At 38.9% G+C, this 19,345-nt stretch overlaps 1 protein-coding gene across 1 annotated transcript; it reads right to left on the bottom strand.

Annotated features, from left to right (window-relative positions):
• Positions 1-258: 258 nt before the first annotated feature.
• nr6a1a (nuclear receptor subfamily 6, group A, member 1a) lies at positions 259-17,515 on the bottom strand. Its single transcript, XM_048244597.1, has 9 exons — positions 17,382-17,515; positions 7,230-7,460; positions 6,686-6,741; positions 5,653-5,822; positions 5,150-5,359; positions 4,657-4,911; positions 2,588-2,709; positions 2,320-2,472; positions 259-2,239 (listed from the first exon to the last, which is right to left on the bottom strand). Exons 1-9 carry the CDS (start codon positions 17,395-17,397, stop codon positions 2,097-2,099), a joined length of 1,356 nt encoding a protein of 451 aa, XP_048100554.1. The 5' UTR covers positions 17,398-17,515; the 3' UTR covers positions 259-2,096.
• Positions 17,516-19,345: the final 1,830 nt, after the last annotated feature.

Genomic DNA, 19,345 nt, shown 5'->3' with positions numbered 1-19,345 from the left:
CTTGTGTACACAAACAATGTTCTCAATGCTCGAGTTCATGTGTGAGACCCTGGTGATTCTTCGAGCAAAGTTTCATGTTGTGTCGAGCCTTCTTAATGTTTTAAAAATAGATTTTAAAATTTTTATGCGATCATATTAGTAGTGTCCCTAGCACTCCCATTCAAAAGGCCATTTGACCCGAAAACGAAAATACGGTCAATCTTAAAAGTGGTGCTTACGTTGTAATTATGCTTTTAACCGAAAGTTTGACTCGGGTACATTCACAAAAAACCCTAGGTTACATTTTGGCAAGAGTTTTACTTTAACATGCATATTGCTCCCTGCTAGTCATTGTCTGGTGCAAATTGTAAACATTTTCATTTTGCATTCATTTTTGGAATGTTAACAATGACAATGAGGAATTTTGTTATCATACCTAACAAAGTCGTAGGCTGTAGTAAACCATGCAGCTAGATTGCCACTCATTAGTAATGCTGTGGCTAAAGATATTGGTGATCTGATGAATCTCTCGGGGTAACATTGTGATTTGATTCATGTGTGAAAATTTCAGCTGATAATCACAGTCTCACAAAACACCCTCAAAATAAATCTCCTTCAGTACAAACAAAACAAAATAATAATAGAAAATGTCCAAGAAAACAAAAACACTAAAAGGACCTACAATGTCCATGTTTCTACAACTACAAAACAACAAGTTTGTCAGTATTGTGATATCTGAGTAACTGTAAAATGAAAACAAAACAACAAAATTGGTCATTTTACCCTGTTTAAAGCATGAGTCCAATTGCTGGTCCAACTGCTGGTCCTGAAAAGGGTTTGACCTCTTGTCCATTGAATATTCACACAAAAGCTGCTGAATTGCACCTCAGAAAAAGGAATGACATTTTTCTTTCAAGCAGCATGTAAGACTAGATACATTTTAAGACTTCATTATGTCTCAAAAAGTAACTGAGTCAAGAAGCCTATAAAATAATGTTCGTTGCTTTTAAACAGTGGAAATAAAAAAAAAATTACTCCTTGTCGACTAGACAAGAATTTACATTTTTTGCATCGGTGGCAATGGTGTACCAGATGGCAGCTGATTTGAACTACATATAGTCCTCATCGAGAATCAAGTAAAGGCCAGGGTAGTATTTCCCCAAAAGCATGATTTCACCACCATCATGAGGCATTTTCTTAATGTCTATCTGGATCTGCAGGAGAATGGTGAATGGAGAATTAGGCCAGTACTGTGCATAGAAGAGACTTTGAGTGTTATATAAACACTGTCTCCCTGTAATCAAGACAGCAGTTGGAATTGACTTTGTTTATCCCAGCAGTGGGTGTCTACACCTTCATCAGTTTAAAAATCACGTATCTGTGAGGTCAATGGTTTGCATAAAATTGATGTTCAACAAATGAACATAAAGACTAAAAAAAAATATTTCCATAAAATGTCTTGCCCTCAGTCTATGATTTCACCAACTAAAACACCCACATTATTCCCCCTAAGGATTAGACCACTTTGTAGTGCAGTGTACAGAGAGAGAGAAAGAGAGAGGTGGTGAGAGAGATGGAGAGAGAGCAATACAGTTACCTACAAGTCTGCCTGACCGTTTATGTAACCATTCAAGCAGTTACTCAGAGGCACTAAAGAGTCTAAATCCTCTAGTTTGTGGGGTTAATGTGGGTTGTTTTAAATAGACTGGGGAGCATATAATTACAAGCACAGAGAGAAGGTACCTGAATAATAGTAGAATCACATTCCTGAGGTAGTATTTCAATAAATCAAAAATATAATTTCACATACAGTACTGTCAAAACTAGCTCTACCGATGGCAACACCGACACATTTTACAATTGAATACACACTTGTAAACTCCGAAGAAATATTATTTTTTTTGTGCATTTGTTTTAACAGAAGCATTTGCACAGTGTGGATCAGTATACATTCAGCTCTGTCAGGTAATAAATATATAAAGAAACAAAAGTAACATATAGCTGCGTTACACATTCATTGGATGTCATCGCCCTTCGACCCTGTCCGCTCACTGTCTCCCCAGAGGTAGGCCTACAGGGTGCCTTTGTGCTGATCGAGGACGTGTCATGGCGGGACCTCAGTTGGCAGGGGCAGTGCCCTTAGGAGGACATGGGGAGGCTCCCGTGCTGCGGTATGTGCCATTCAGGCTGGACTTACAGGAGTGTAAGACTGCTTTGAACAGCAAGGGCAGCTGCTCCAGGGGAACGTTTACTAACTTCCCTGAAACACAGACGTTTGGTTTAAGTCGTGTTTTGGTTAGTGCAGTTGGTATGAAAGTGAGTGTGTTTGAGGTTACTTACCTGCAATGCAGCGAATCTCAGGCAAACACATCATGATCTCTGGGAAGCGTTTTGGTTGGTGCGGGTACTTGCATTCGGTGTAGTCCTGGCAGACATACCAGTACCGTTTATTCAGCTGCTCCAACTGGGAAACACTGGTGACACCACGGATATCTGCAAGTGAAAGAATCATTGAGAGCAATAGTATGACAGCAGTGTTGCAGTTTTCAGTAATTTAATTTTTAATTATGTTGAAGAGGCAGGCTTTACAGGTGCTGGGGCTGGGTACCTTGGTTGAGGAAGTTGATGGCTTTCATGCAGGCATATTCTTCATTGCTGACCTTCAGTTGGTGGAACTTGCGGAAAAGATATATAAGCTTCTCCATAACCTCCATTCCATCCTCGCTGAACCTAGATAGATTAGGCTAGATTTGTAAAACTGTTTGATCTATGGTACACTTATAGTTAGAAGCTACTGTATATAGAAGTTATAGCATTGATAAAGTGATAAATCACCATCTATTTGTTACTTATGTTGACATACAGTAAAATGGAAGTTGTATTTGTTTCTCTGTTAGTGTATCTTGCTATTACTTCCCATTACTCTTAATTCTGTTAGACTGGCTGATTTACCAACATCTACATCAGGGCAAAATTTAACTGTACATCCATGTGGAGATTAAAGTGAGAATCTGTAAGAGGACATATTTATACCAGTGCTAATTTACACTCCACTGTGCCCCTTTTTCTAGATCTCTGGTCTGTGATGAACCTGTATTTCAAAATGTGCCAAAATCTGTCTTAGTCTATAGGATGTTATTCTATACAATTTGTTATATTAATATACAGTATGTAACATTAATATATTACTGCACTTTCCTCATGATATGAAATTGTTACAAAGTGTAACTTTTACATTTGTTGTTTAAATACAATGACTACATTCTTGTTCCTAACTGTATTGTTGAAGTGCCTCTGGTGGAACAGAGTTGTAGTTATTAAAACCTGCAGGAAGTTCCATTCAGTGGAGACCAGCCCAGTCTGCAAGTTTTTATCACACACTGTGACATATTTACAACTTAATACCGCGCCTTTCTTACAGTGGGCGTCAGACATAACAATTATTTTAGGTTCTCCCTGTCTATGTCAGGATTACTCCCGCACATCCTGTGAACCTTCCCTCAAATAAGAAGGATGAAAGGGTCCATTTGAACATCTGTTTTTGTCCAGAAACATAAGGTCCAAGTGTGCCAACTAAGCAGCCTGTCTATACTCCTTAAGTCTTTAAGGTGTACGGGAATGTTGGGAAATGAATGTTCTAAAGAATATCTGGGTTCATTGAATTCAACATAGAATTTCAGAACCTTAAATTGTTATGTTATTCAGCGTTCACAGTGCTCAGCGCCCTTGGCAGAAAAAAGCCCTTGGCGCTGACCTTTTTTTCCGCAGCGCTCTGAGTGCTGAAAGTTGAAATCTGTTCAACTTTTAGAACAACGCTGGGCTCGTCAATGTCACTTCTCTCTTGCAAGCCAACTGAAATCAAGGAAGGGGCGGGATCTACACTGTCAACAATATTGGTAGTGGCAGAGGAAAACTCAATCAGCCAAGTCCCATCGTGACTAATATTAAACCACTACTGCAAACTGAACACAAATTACAAAGCCTAGAGGGATGACCTATTCTATTGTAATGCCAAATGAACTCCTTTTGTCAGTCGAAGTCATATTTAGCGAGCTGAGTCCTGAATGATTGCTGCTATTTCAGTTAGCTAGTTAGTTAGCATTAGGCAACGTTCCAAAAAGACATGCAACAAATTATTCAGTCAATCACCAACGAGATGCACGTTCATGTCAGTTTCAATTGCACGGGAGGAAGGGGGAGGGAGGGGCGAGCTCTCAATAGAACCTTTAAAGGTTCCAACCGTGCTAAGAGAACCTTTAAAGGTGATTTGACACTAAACTATACTGAAGTCATGAAGTTAACAAAGAAGGATCAGCTTACATCTTTGTATTATTACTGGGAAAAGGCTTACTATGACAAGTTTAGTAAGTGAAACACTGTATACTGAATGTCTGTGCTTCAAGTAAATTTAATTTTGCCACAAGCCTTTTCTCATCCTGTTGTGCTATACGATTGCACCATGTCTCTTAATGGTATGACCACTTTTCCTCTGTTCCTCTGCTTAGTAGTCTTGGATATCAAGCTGGCCCTAATAGTTGAAATGCAACTAATGAGTAGCATGTCTACTCATAGGTGTAAAATACCCCAATGTGCTAATGCAACCCCAAATAATCATGTCATCATGATGAATGAAACTATTTCACCCTTGTGTAAGACATCGAGTCCTCTGTAACTCACCCCTGAAGTTCCTCATCCGTTGGCGTGTACTTGGTGGTGACGTCGGCCAGGTCCTTCAGCACCTGTGCACTGTAGATGGTCAGGCAGGCCAGCAGGATGAGCTCCTGCCAGGTGGAGCTGAGCAGGCACGTATAGTCCTCGATGGTGAGCTCGCAGAAGAATGGGAGCTTTTTAATCCATGCGATTTGCCTGAAGAGCAGCTCGTCAGCCAGGCGGCACAGCAAGGCAAATAGCTCTACCTGGGTCACCCTGTACCTGGGGGGACAGTGGCTGTAGATATAATTTTTGTATATTGGATATATGTGAGTTGTTTATATCAAGTCACAAAGATTTTCTATTCTGCAATCGTGGACCTCTATGTCTTATCATGTGGCTAAAAAATTGAGGCAGATTGCAATTCTCAGTTTGCTTTGAAATGCTGGAAAGTAATTCTCTGAACTTGGACTCCAACAAAGTGTACTTCCCAAATGCATGTACGATTTAGAGCTCTTACCCTTCCTCGATAAGCATGGGTGTTTCCAGTGGGGCTAGCTCCTCTGCAGCCACCAGCTGGGTGATGAGGGTGTGGGATTGTGGATAGAGGCTGCGTGGTTGGGTAGCATAGCTGAATAGATGCGGAAGGAACTGGTAGTGTGTGGTCATGGCGCTGCCAATGTACTGGTCCCTTAGTGCAGTGGTGTAGCCATTCATCTCTACAGAGCGACTGCAGGGGCATAACAAGGCAAAATATGCTCTTTGAATTGTGGTGACAGCAAGCAACAGTGGACATATTGTGTCTCTGAATGCCTATGCAAAGAATGTGGTGAAACATTGCATTTTCCTAATTTCTGTAACTAGCAAAGTTTTATACAGACTGTGGAGATCCGCACTTGAAACAGTCATTTACATTTCTACAGATATGTTAATATTCATCATCCTGAGACATTTAGAGCATTTTATGTCCTTGCAGTATAGTGTTTTATGTAATGAACGAAAGCTTGAAAGGGCAGAACCTACATGGACGATAAGGTGGAAGCTGGAGATGGTTGGTTGCCTTCGGAAACACCATTGCCAGGGGAACTGTGGTCACTGCTGTCGCCATTGTTGCTCCAAGTGTGGTCTGGCATGTTGGCCTCCTCCTTGAACTCCTGCCCTGACATAATCCTTTCTATCTCCTCATCAGTTATCTGTTTGGGGGATGGGGTGCAAATGTGAGAGTGGAACCATCAGACAACCATATTTAGAGATTCAAACCAAATCTCTTGTGAGGTTTACACATTTTTATGTAGGCCTAGGCCAAGTCATAATTCACAATTAACAGTTAAAAACTAACACAATTGACTCTATGCTAATGTTCTGTTCTTAATGAGAACTGATTTTCAAGAGACAACATTTTGAGAATTACAATTTATACTTAGAATTTGGCTTTCCTATTCTAGTCGACACATTTTGACATGCAAGATTGTAAGAAAGTATTTTCCCCCTCTCTGTCTTGCTTAACTGAATTGAAATTTCAGCTTTACTTCTCTGTACTTTAACAGGGCACAACAAGAGGTAGGCTAGCATGGGCTTTGTATAAGGATTGATTAGGGAGAGCAGAAGGACACACACACACACACACACACACACACACACACACACACACACAGGCACACACACACACACTTCAAGGACATTACCCCAATGAAACTGCTCCTAAACCCAACCCAAACACCCACACACATAGACACAGACACCCGTACCCAAACAGTGAAAGTTAGGATAAGTTTTCAAGGTCAAATGTGTCTAAATTACAAATGTGTACACATGAGCTGTGCATAAAATGTGCAACCTAGACAGACAACATCAACTAAAGTATCTAAGAAATATTATCAGTGTGCTCAGTCTGTACAAATTCTGCAGGATATACAGTATGCTCGGCAGAGAACCAGACATACAGAACATATGCCCTCAATATATTTCACAATGGCTTTGCTATAATGATTAGGTATTTATTAAACCTTTACAGACTTCATCACAATGAAACAATCTGATTCCTGTCTGGACTTACCTGTACAGGCCCAATGCTTTTGTTCCTCCCTCCTGGCATGCCATCCTCCCTAATTGCTGTGAAGTAAAGAACAAATATGGTCAGCAAAGGTTTGAGAAAAAGTTCTATGCAAAGTCTCACAAAAATCCATGTGCACATACAATATTGCTATAGTTTTGACATTATAAAGAAAGAATACTGCATAAGATTATTTAAACACTTATCAACTGAAATGACTTTGGTCAAGAAGTGTCTGCTAAATGTAATGTAATGTAATGTAAAAACTGATCTTGACAGTGACTGCAACTTGTCATACACTACTATGGCCACTAGATAGTGCCATGTGTTAACCAAAGCTCGGTGCTTTTCCCAAGTTGCCTGCATTATATTCCAGTTCCATCTCTCATCACCACAGATTGTACTAATGAGAGAAGATCATCCAAAAGGAATACATCATTTGAAACCCTGTAACCAACATGAGCTATGATACAAATTTAGTGCATAATTAAATGTAATTTGGTCACTAAAATTCTTCTTAAACTCTGGGCTCACAGATCAGCCTCACCTTTGCGGTTCATGCCCATCTGCAGGCACTTGAGCAGTCGGCAGTACTGGCAGCGGTTCCGCTGCTTGCGCGACATTTCGCAGTTCTTGTCACGGCTGCAGCGGTACACGCGCTTGTTGCAGATACTGCGCTTGAAGAAGCCCTTGCAGCCCTCGCAGGAGATGATGCCATAGTGCAGTCCAGTGGCGCGGTCACCACAGATGAGGCAAGAACGCTGGTCAGCCTGATCATCTGAGGGAGAAAAAAGGAGGGGAAATAACATCACTTCTAGGGAACTATTGCCAAGGATACCTTTGTGTTGCTATTGATTTTAGCTGGCATTTGCCGGTGACATTCACTTTTTTTCAACAAAGTCAAGGAACAAGAGATAACATATCATATTCAGAATACCAGCTGTAAAACAGGCAGTATGAATTATAGATAAACCAAGACAGGCCGAGGGTGGGGGGTGGTTGGGGAATAGTGCGTGAGTGTGAGAAAGAGAGAGATACACATATACATGTAGTCAGTCTTAACTAAGAAATAACTACAGTGGAAGACTATATCCTGGGGATTCTGATATTCTCAAAACCAAGACCTGAACTAACAAAAATATTATTAATTTTAGTAAAAACCTAAAAATAAGCTTTTATCTTATTTAGCACAATATGACAAACAGTTAGGAAAACTGTTACTGTCACTTGGTTTATATGTCTCCACATCTGTGAGCATTGATCAAAAAATATTCTACATATCCTGTTGGAATTTGTATTTTGAAATGTTCAGTGACATATCTATAGCATTAACAGCCTAACCTCCCTGTGTCTGATAAAGGACCTTGCTTAGACAGTTTGATACCTTGAAATCATGTACTAGTGAGCTAGTACATGCAAAACCTTGCAAACACCCAGAGCCTTAATTGTCACTGCTAAACATCTAACATCAGTTGGATAATAATACATAAAACAGATCATGATTATGGTCTTGGGAAAATGTCCTGCACCTCTTTCCACAAATCACTTTCTGTCCTAAAACCTATTCTTTTAGGCCTGAATATATGTTTTTGCATAAATATTACTACCATCAGCCACCTTTTATTGTTTGAGACAGTTGAACATGCAGTTACTCATTTGGACATGTGTTCCTTTGATGAAGTTATCAATAAATAATATGTTTATTAAGTATTAGTGGAATCTTGGCATGAAGTACCTGAATGTTGATGAATTGTTCTTTCATCGCAATCCCTTAATTGTAAGTGTGATCCACTCAGTGAGTGCCTGCTTTAATTACACTGTACTTGCCTAACTTGCTTATCATATTACATAAGTGCCATAAAAAGTAATCAGTGCATCCTTCCACACCTGGGACGTCCACACCTGGAACGACTGTAACTACGATAACGGCAAAAAAAAATTGACCGTTTCAAGAGAGTTCTATTATCAGCATCATAGTTGTTCCCACAAGGCTTCCGTTTTAACATTCCATATGGAACACTAGCAGAAGTAGATTGGGAACAAAATAGAACGTTTATCCTTTGTTTTTCTTGTTGAAAGGGTCCATTGCTCTAGCTCATATCAATTACAATGTCCACACATAAAGTATAACAACATAAAGAATGATACCATTGCAGATCACTTTCAGAACGATTTTGAGAATAATAGAAAGCTGACAGCCAATTGAAATCCTTCATATTTTGAGCCATCGCATTCATGTAACTCCTCTCCTAGTTACTCTCCATTGGCTCCCTATAGTAGCCAGAATTAAATTTAAATATCTCACTTTGGCCTATAGGACACTGACTGGATCTGCTTCTAGTTATTTTAATTCAATAATCAAGCCTTACATCCCCAAGCGCCCACTGCAGTCTTCTGATGAGCGTCTGTTAGGTTGACCAGTCATAACAACTAGGTCTTATTCAAGACTCTATTCCTCAGTGGTTCCATGTTGGTGGAATGAGTTGCCCAGTGCTCTCCGTTCCTGTGTAGTTTTGGGTCGTTTAAGAGGGGTCTAAAGACATTCCTGTTCAACATGTACTTAGTTGTTTAAGCGCTTCTTATGTGTTATAGTTTGTATAATATTGTTTTATTTTCATTAGGCTGTTGATTAATTTGACATTATTGTTTATTACTGATATTCTCCTTAATGTAGTCTTACCATGTCATTGTTTTTATATTATTGATTGAATGGACATTATTGTTTTATTATTGCTTTTCCCCTCATTTTCATTGCTTATTTTATTAGGCTATTGATTTAATTTATATTGTTGTTTAATATTACTATTCTCCTTATTATATTTGACCAACATTCTAATCTGTTCCTTGTTCAATTTTAAATGTTATGTTGTTTTGTATTTGTGTGTCGCTTTGGACAAAGGCGTCTGCCAAATCCATAACCATAACTATAACCATCAACACCGGGAGAGACTTTCCTTATCGTTGGTCAAGTCAAGTCAAGTCAAGTTTATTTATATAGTGCCTTAAACAAAACCAAACAATAATAACAAATTAAAGCATAGAAGTGTAATATAGTCAAAGAGTAGATCAAAAGGTAAAGATCATAATAAAAAGAAAACATAAAACACACAAAGTAAAATCATTTAAAAATAGAGAATGATTAAAAAGACAAAATAATAGACACGGGTAGAATAATTTTCAAGACAGATTCAGAAATTATAACTCATTGCAGAAAGCATCTCAGAACAGTTTGGTCTTAAGTCTAGATTTAAAACTGGCTACAGTTGTTCTGTGACTTACTGGAAGGCAGTGCAGGGACTTAAGAATTGGAGTAATGTGGTCAGTTCTTTTAGTTTTTGTGAGAATCCTAGCTGCTGCATTTTGTATCACCTGAAGCTGTTTGATAGTCTTTTTAAGAAGGCCTGTGAAAAGTCTATTGCAGTAATCAATCCTGCTGGAGATAAATGCATGAATGAGTTTTTCTAAATCATCCTTTGACATCAGCCCTCTCCTTTGCTTTCAACTCTTTTGTGTCAAGGACAGTGGCAACCCTAAGTCTTTCCTCCTTTTTACCAAATATAATACCATACTCATAATACCAAATATAGTTTTTTCTTTGTTCAGCTGAAGAAAATTTTGAGACATCCAGGTGTTGATTTGTTCTATACACTGACACAGAGATTCAAGGGGGCCATAGTCGTTTGGTGACAGAGCTAAGTAAATTTGTGTGTCATCTGCATAGCTATGATATGAAAACAAATTATTTTGGATGATTTATCCAAGTGGGAGCATATAGAGGTTGAATAATCGTGGCCCCAAGATCGACCCCTGGGGAACACCACAGATCAAGGACATTGGTGTTGAGGTACAGTTTCCAATGGCAACAAAGAAACTCCTTTCTTGTAGATATGATTTCAGCCAGTTGATAGCTATACCTGTAAATCCAACCCAGTGTTCTAGTCTGTGTAATAAAATATTGCAATCAACAGTGTCAAATGCTGCACTAAGGTCCAGTAGCACTAGGACTGATGTTTTACCTGAATCTGTTTTGAGGCTTATGTCATTGAAAACCTTGATGAGAGCTGTTTCAGTGCTGTGATTTGCCCGAAAACCTGACTGAAAGTAATCAAAATACCCATTTGATGTTAGGAAGGTGGTTAGTTGATTAAAGACTATTTTTTCAATAATGTGGTCAGTGTGGAAGCTTTTCTCGTTATAGTTACAGTTATCTTTTATCATTCTCGTTCCTGGTGTGAATGGCCCTTAAGTGCCATAAATAAAAAATGGCAATGGATTCTGTATTACCAAGAATGTGTAACTACTTAGATCTATTTACTCCCTCAGACACATTCATTCTTCATTCAGATTCCATAGAATTGTGGCCGTTGTATTAATTATGCATTCAAAAACTTAAGTGAAGCTGTGCCCCCTCCCCATTTTGTTAATCTATGTCTTAAAATCATTAAAGGGGATATTCAAGAGATACTTATCTCTCACCTGCATTTAGCTTGAACCATTCACAGAGCACTATCTACAAGTCGGTTGGGTTCCCAATACAGAGTTGAAACAGGAGGTTAACTGATGTGGAAAACAAAAGTTCTGAATTTGGGCTCAAAGTCACTGGCAGAGACAGAGCCTTGCCTCTCATAGATGTGCTAAATACAGAGGAGTATTACCATCTAAATAACATTGGCTTGGAATTCCTTGGAGTCATACTGTAGTATCACAATGGTATTTTGAATGACAATAGAATTGGAGTTTCACCATAAATTGGTGGTTCTGTTGAATGATGGAGAATAGCTTTTTGTCAAGGTTACTGTGGGACCTAATCTCATGGGTATGCCTTTTAATTCATTTTTTGTTTTGTAGTGATTTGGACAATGTAATGTATAAAAGATGCATATAGTATATACATGCAAAGAATATCAGTATTATTTAGTAGTAGTAGGCCTATACTATGTAGGTCTGGAAAGCAATGTGACGTTACATGCCTTTGTGTACATTTCTTACTTTGTTGTGTTTTGTTTGTAATGTAAAAAAGGCACTGGTGGATATAGCATATTGAAGGGTGTCAAAGCATGGCAAACACCAATTTGGTATCACATTTGGACTTTTCAAAACTTACAAAGTAATCTCCTGCCAACAGCTACAACTAAGATTAAATAGAATTCAGACATACTGAGCACCAAAATGTTACAGATGAGATAACAGATTCCTTCCTGTTTGCTTTGCCATTTGTCAGTAGCTCACAACACATGTTGAAATTCAGAGGATTTAAAACTCTTATTAACTGTGCCATGTGAAATGGTAGACTTCCTTCAATGAGAAAACATTTCAATGAAGGTAAGCTTCCTTTATTCACACCATAGCTTCCTTGATTAGCCAAATTTGCCACCCTCTCTTTCAAGTGCATGGCCACCATATAAGACCCCGCTTCACACCTTCACACACTTGATCTCAACGTGTCACCTCATTCCCCACTCCTGTCTCCTCCTGCCCTGTAAATGCTACAGCTTGACAACAGTTGCCAGGTCTATTACAGTAATCACTGAATGAGGGTTACACTAAAAAAAGGAAACTGGGGAAATAAGAGAGAAATTGAGCTACTTTAAACCAAACCGAAACATACAGTAATGTCCTAACTGGTCTACTGGGTTGAGGCATTGTTTACAACATTTAGATTTTAACCCTTCTGTAAATCAAGTGCAATTCACCAAATGAATATGCCTGTCATATGACGAAAAACTGATATTATATATAATTTTAACTCTTTTTATTAGAGACAGGAGCCTATGAGTCAGCCCTAATCTTAATTTACCCTCTCCCAGGACAGACATACTGCTGCCCCTTCCCAGTCCTTGGGCAACACCCTTTGGACATATTCAAGCCTTCAGGGTCAGGATTTGGTTGATTTTCAGGAAATGCCAATCCAACAGGACCTGTCTGGCAAGAATAGCTCCCTTTCCATTCAGTAAAACACAATAAACAAGTCTTTAGTAACACCCCAATTTTAATTACTAAGTATGCATTATCTGGACATTCCTTTCCTCAGCCAATCCTCTGCATGTTAACCGATCTACCTGCCCTAGTGTGTTGTTAGTAACAGAAACAATTCACTCTCGCTCACCCACCCCTGTCATGTACGAACACATTTGACTACATTGACTACATGACTTAATTTACATTGTAATCTCATACTTGTTTTCTCTGTCCTTTAACTTAAGCAAATGCTCAGCTTTGCTGAGTGTGTAAGTAACTTCAACTTCACCCCAGTCTCATGGAGACACATGTTGGCTGACTGACTGACTACACCAAATTGGCCTGCTTGGTGGAGGATGGGTTTGAGGACAGTTGGTCGTGAGGAGCAGTGTGCTGAAGAGGCTTTGTCTTACGTTTCCATTACAATCAAGCCAGCTGAGGGGAGCCACAAGGGAAGGGGAAGGGGGGGGGGGCTGCTGCTGTACTTTTCCGCTAGAGCCTCCTCCGGTATCCCCCCTGCTTTTCTCAGCTCTGTGGACATTCCTCTTATTTTTTTCCTCTACCCATGCCCTCCTTTGAGAGTATTTACTCTCTCCCTTGCACACACACACACACACACACACACACACACACACACACACACACACAAACATACTCACTCGCTCTCATTCTTGCTAATGACATCCACTTTAGCTAGCTCTTCTCTGGATACATGTTTAATTCTAAAGATTGCCTGACTGGGAAGGAACAGTCTGCTTTATATATTTTTAGCCATTTTCCACTGTCATCCCTCCCCTGCTGAGGACATGTGTTATGTTAATTGTGTTTTTCGATACATTTGCAGATTTCAGCTATATTGACAGTGTGCCTCTCTTACTGGTAAAATAATGATGTATATGTCCCCTCTCCCCAAGGTTCCTCTGTATAGATTTTGAAAGTGGATAGCTAATGCTTAAGTACAAACAAAAGTGAGAATTATCAGCCTTTAATTATGCACAGAATGTTAATGTTAATTTTGTGAGTATTGCACACATATTGTGCATTAGCATGCTTTCAAATTAAAAACAAAAGTACACTACTTTTTTGTTATCAGCTTTTTCAAACTGACAATAAAGTAGTATTTATGTATCTCTCCTTTGACTACAATTTTCAAATTAGTCTTTGATGACATTTGCATTTCCCCTGTTTTTTTGTTTTGTTTTGTTTTGCTTTCTGACCCCATTACCCTGCTTGTTCTCATGGAACATCCAACACTTGTAATAGATAATAAGCCATGTCCTTTTGTTTACCTAAATGCAATAACAGCAAATGAAACACTAGGCCAGCTTTACTTGTCTCCATAACAACTATGATTGGATAGGACTATTGACCCACTCAAAGCAGACCTATTGTTTAGCTGCCATTAGCGTCAACAAATCAAATCAAATCTGATCAAATCAATAAAAGATAAGCAATCGCCATTGATACATCAAAATATGTACACACATAATATGTGACCTATTGACTCTCTCATCCAAAATGAATGACCATATGGAATGTGCTCTTCCTGTTGCAAAAGTTTCTTATCTTTGTCTTGATGAGCACATGACAAATAGCAGAAGATTACTATGCACAACTGCTTTAAATCAACACTGACGATTTTGTAATGCTAGAAAATGTTGAATGTTTTTTTTCCCCCAAACATAATCATAAATCTGCTCCACATCAGTAATATCACAAGATGCTAGAACAGCTACCAAAATCAACCTAATTTATATCGCTTTCTTTCCCATAGTAAATTTAAGTTGTGTAAGTTATTCAAGTACAGGGATTTGTTATTCAGATACAAGGACATTGCAGAATTTTAAAGAAGCAACTCAAAATCCTTGTGCAATGTTCTATAGTTTCTGGATACAGAATCCCAACCAAACCATGTAATGTGCAAAACACCTCATCACATGTAAAAAATTTGAATGTAAATGTAAATCAAAACATATAATGAGTTTGGGTCTAAATCACTTGTAGGCTATTTGTCTCTGTGCTTGTTCCTGGTGGAAGTAGCAGCTCTTGGTTACAATGTTTATTCTTAAACTTGTGGTTAATGTGGTTACAGTGTAAATGTGTGTGAAATTAAATCAACATCTGTGTATTTTAACACTTCTTTCTGGAAGGGATGTCTCAGTTTATTTGAATTTAATGTTGAACAATGTGGATGCCAGATAAATAACTTGAACATATACCATTTCAAAACAGACATTTTGATGGTATGCATTGGCTGGCATTGACGTTACTATATCTATGTATGTAAATAGAGGTAGCTAGTACAGATAGGGAAACCTATGTAACGGATAGAATTAGTCAAGCAGTAACTAAGAGGTTGAACAAGACTTCACAAATCAATCAAACTTGACACAGACAAAATAAATCCTGTCTTTGAAGAGGTATCAAATGTTTTTTTTACATTTGTGTTTACCAAGACCTTCTGTTTGTAGGCTCTAGGCATCACCAGGGGGGGACACAAAAGCCAATATGGGAGAATTGAGGCTTTAACTCATTTGACACACTAAGCACAGTTTCGACCATTACAGAGAAATTGGAGGAAAGGGTCCTTCGTGTCCATTATAAACAAGCTTAGGGCACGACTAAATTTAGACAGCATTATGGAACCTTGAGTCGCTGACCTCCTCTAGTGCTATTGATCTTCACACAGCTTTAACCCCCATCCCCGGCACCACACACACACACACAAACACAACACACATCCCACCCCTGCCACATCGCACCCTCCCCCGCCTATTCGAGAATGCCAAAGAGAAGGGACTTCCTGCTCGGGAGAGTGACGAGTTGAGGGGAATAGCAGAAAGGGAATGCTGAATGCCCTGACGGAGATAAACTTCCCCCCACCCCGAAACAAAAACACTGCCATGGCCAGCCACTCAATAGGATTATCATGGAGGTGGAGCCCGGTACAGTAACCTTTTCAGGATTTCTCAATCAGTCACCTTCAATCCTCTACAGAACAACAATGGCATTTTCACCCCTTCCCACTGGGTCAAACTCAGTCTGGCTCACAATGCAATGGCATCTTTACAGATGTTGCATTCGCAACTCAATTTAGCAACAGCAGACAATGCTACTTTCACAGTATCACTACCATCTAGGGCAGCATTACTGAAGCTTATAACATACTTTAGGTGATCCTCCCCTGATCAGATGCATGGTGTAATTACCAAATCATAAAGTCATTATTAAACTCAGATAAACATATATACTCTTCTTTTTTCAACAATGTAACATTCTCTCAAGAGCATCACAAATGTGTGTATGTGTTGAATACAGCTCCTTGAAGTCCAACACATTAAACCCAGCAATTGATCAACACATTTTTGCATAGAAATACATCTGTACTGCATCCACATCTATAATTATTTTGGAAATGTATCAAGGTACGTTGATACATTTATAGAAACACTGAACAGCTTAGATACTTATTTAGAAATTAAATAAATGTATACCTACAGAACCACTTTTATCAGTCTTTTCTGTCAAACTGTTTCTGTTATATCTCACTATAGCAACCAGTGTAACAACCAGGAGTAGTCATACAGGCCTATATCAAGAGTATACAAAAACAGGTTTAATGCAATTGTTGTATGTGGTACTATTACAGGCTTTATTCGGTTTATAACCTCATATAAAATATTGTTTTTTGAGTTACTTAATAAGAGAAATATTAGATACATCGGTTGAATTCTAGTTTTTGGGGCAGGTGGTGTACAGAATCAGAAATTCAACATTTCTAAACTTGCTTGGGGGACTGAGATACAATGCTGAGTCTGAGCTACAGTGACACCAGAGGGGGTTGGCCTGCCAACTGGTCAGATCTTAACCAGATCTGGTCAGTTCAACTGACCAGATCCTATTGACCCCTTGTATCACATGAACCATCCAGCTTTGCCTGCGCAGCACACAAAACCTTTTCCAGATGGACCAGAGAGCCACATACCTCAGGTCAGCCACACACTCACCAACACCAAACAGAGCTAATCAAGGCCTACATGGTGTTTTTTTCAACCTTACATTATAGAGTTATACATGTGCACGATTGCAAGAAATAGTAGGTGAAAGGCAGTTTTACATCTGATTAAGCATAGGCTACCATTATTATTATAAAGACAAAATGTGCCCCAATTTACATAGTTCATAATAATGAATATAGGTAAGTGAAATCCAGGCATGGTCTGTGCACACGTGATGTTTTAAATATTTGAAAACGAATATGCTTAATCAACATGATACTGTTATCATTAAAACAGTACAATTGCACCCCATTCATAAGAAGGGTATTTGTAAAGCCTTCTCATATTTAATGAATACCTCCTTGATTTCTTTATGATTTCAAACAGTCCCCCTATTTGTTTTTTCAACTGTAGGTAAACAATCAAGCAGCCAAATATACTAATATGATTTTCCAACATTGGTTCACACAGAAACCTGTTCTTCTACAATAAGCACATAAGCACAGAAAATTCAATATCAACTCTATGAAATGCAATCAATTATAAGTCCTAACCTGTTTTACAGATATCCTAATAAACATCAGACTTTTGTCCAGATCTGTACCTTAAACCTCATGTATCTCTCTTAGCATTAGCTAGGGTTCTTAGCTGCCAATGACAAAAAATAAAAACAGCTCATCATCATCTGCTGCCATTTCTCCCACTCCATTTTCCCATCACATCCTCATCCTCATGTCTCTTACCTTCCCATGCATCCATTTCATGCTTCTCCCAGTCTGCCAGGCAGACATTCACTCAAGTATTCTCCTCAGGAAGAGCTTAGGCCTCATGACTCTTTTCTGCTTCCCTCTCCCAGCCTGCAGTCTTCCCCTCTCCACCTCCAGTGCTTGGCTCTCACTGAGCTTCCTCTCACTCAGCCCTGCTGCTGGTCAGTTTACAGCCTGGTCACATGACTCTAGAGTTCAAGCCCTGGGGTCATGGCTTGGCTCGAGGTCCAATGGCAGTGAAGGGGGTTCTGTGTGGAACTGATAGCCCTATTTTTCTGTGTGGCTGAACAATGCAGAGTCTGCTAACACTAGCCTTCTCTCTCTCTCTCTCTCTCTCTCTCTCTCTCTCTCCCATAATAGCCACAGAGGTAAATTCAGTGACAAAGCACCAAGAGAACACACTTAGTGTGGTGCTGACTGTCTCCATCTCCAGATTTCCTGACTCAGGTTAAAACAGGTTACAGGTACATAGTGAGTAAGGCCCATATCTGTGTATTAGAAAAGGGTTTAAGGCTAATGAGGGCTGTTCATTTCAAATACTCAGCCAGTTAATTTGACAATGTTATTGTTATTTGCTTGTAAAGACAATCTTTTATTTTCTTTTGGAGCCTTGAGGTCCAGCTTCATCCAGCAACATCCTCAACATTTACTATCACTGTGCTTTGATCATTTAAAAAAAAAACAATGGCTGCTTACACTGTTGTCCACACACAGGACTAAGAACTGTTGCATATGTAGAATGCTCCCAATGCCAAAGCCCACTCCCCCGACCAGTCTAAACCAGACCTGATCCCGGTGGCCACCAGAGCACCTTCCCTGTGAGTTCTCCAGTTCCGAGACTCCCCTCCCACTGACACTGCCCCCCATACTGACACTAATGACCACCCCCTAGTAAGTCACACATAAGAGGCTTTTTACATTCAAATGCAACAGGGGAGTCAGGCAGGGGAAGGGAGAGGTGCTGTGCGTGTGTGTGTGTGTGTGTGTGAGAGGGGGGTGGCAATTTAGAGAAAGGTGATGGACTTTGTCGTGTGGATTTGATGGATTTGCTCATGAGTCTCCTCTTAATTTACATTTTTTAATTTAACATTAGTTGTTTTCTTTAACGTTTGGATTTCCCTTCAGTGGTAAAACAGGTCTTTTGTGGATTCACAATAGTCTTTTCCATGCCTGAATGTTTCAGGTTTTCAGGTGTGTCAGAGAAGTTGATCAAATATATGTCCTTAAATTGTATTTAAATGCATTACCTATTAGTCTATAACACATTTATTTGATTAAAACAAAGAACATTAACACAGAATTATATTCTATACATCACAACTAAATCACACATTGATGCCAAATAACATATGAAGAAATTAGTCTATGGTTCTTCATGAAATCTGAACATTGAGATTTGTTCTTATGCAAAGCAAACATTTGTCACCCCAAGCTAAGGCGGTTTAAGTGTGGGAACTTGTTTAAGCTCTTTGACAATGACATTGTTACAATAGAAACAAGACATACAGTACTTTGAACTTATGGTATCTAAATTTTAGACTTTTTAGCTTTGGTTCTATGTTTATTGAGAATTAATCCAAATGTAATTATTGTTAAAATCTTCAAATCTATGATAAAACACTTGAATCATCTACATTTCTGAAATCAATTAAGCTATCATCAAGATATTTCAATCGTCTGTAAATTCAGTCACAGTAATTTCAGTAATAGCCAAGCCAAATAGATTTAATCAACCATTTACTTGTTACATTGTTCTTGTTGATTTCAGTATGGCTTTGTTTGCCTAGGGTTTTTTTCAGCCAAAAGATAAAGGCCTTATCAACTAAACTATGTCTGTTGTTTTGATACATTTGTGGATGATAACAGGTAAAGTTCACAAACTGTAGCAACCCTCCTGGCCCTTTAGATTACTCCCCATAATGCTTCCTTTTCTAAGCAGG

The sequence above is a fragment of the Alosa alosa genome, chromosome 5 (genome assembly GCF_017589495.1).
Source record: "Alosa alosa isolate M-15738 ecotype Scorff River chromosome 5, AALO_Geno_1.1, whole genome shotgun sequence".
Taxonomy (NCBI): domain Eukaryota; kingdom Metazoa; phylum Chordata; class Actinopteri; order Clupeiformes; family Clupeidae; genus Alosa; species Alosa alosa.
This window is presented reverse-complemented; position numbering and strand designations above follow the sequence as displayed.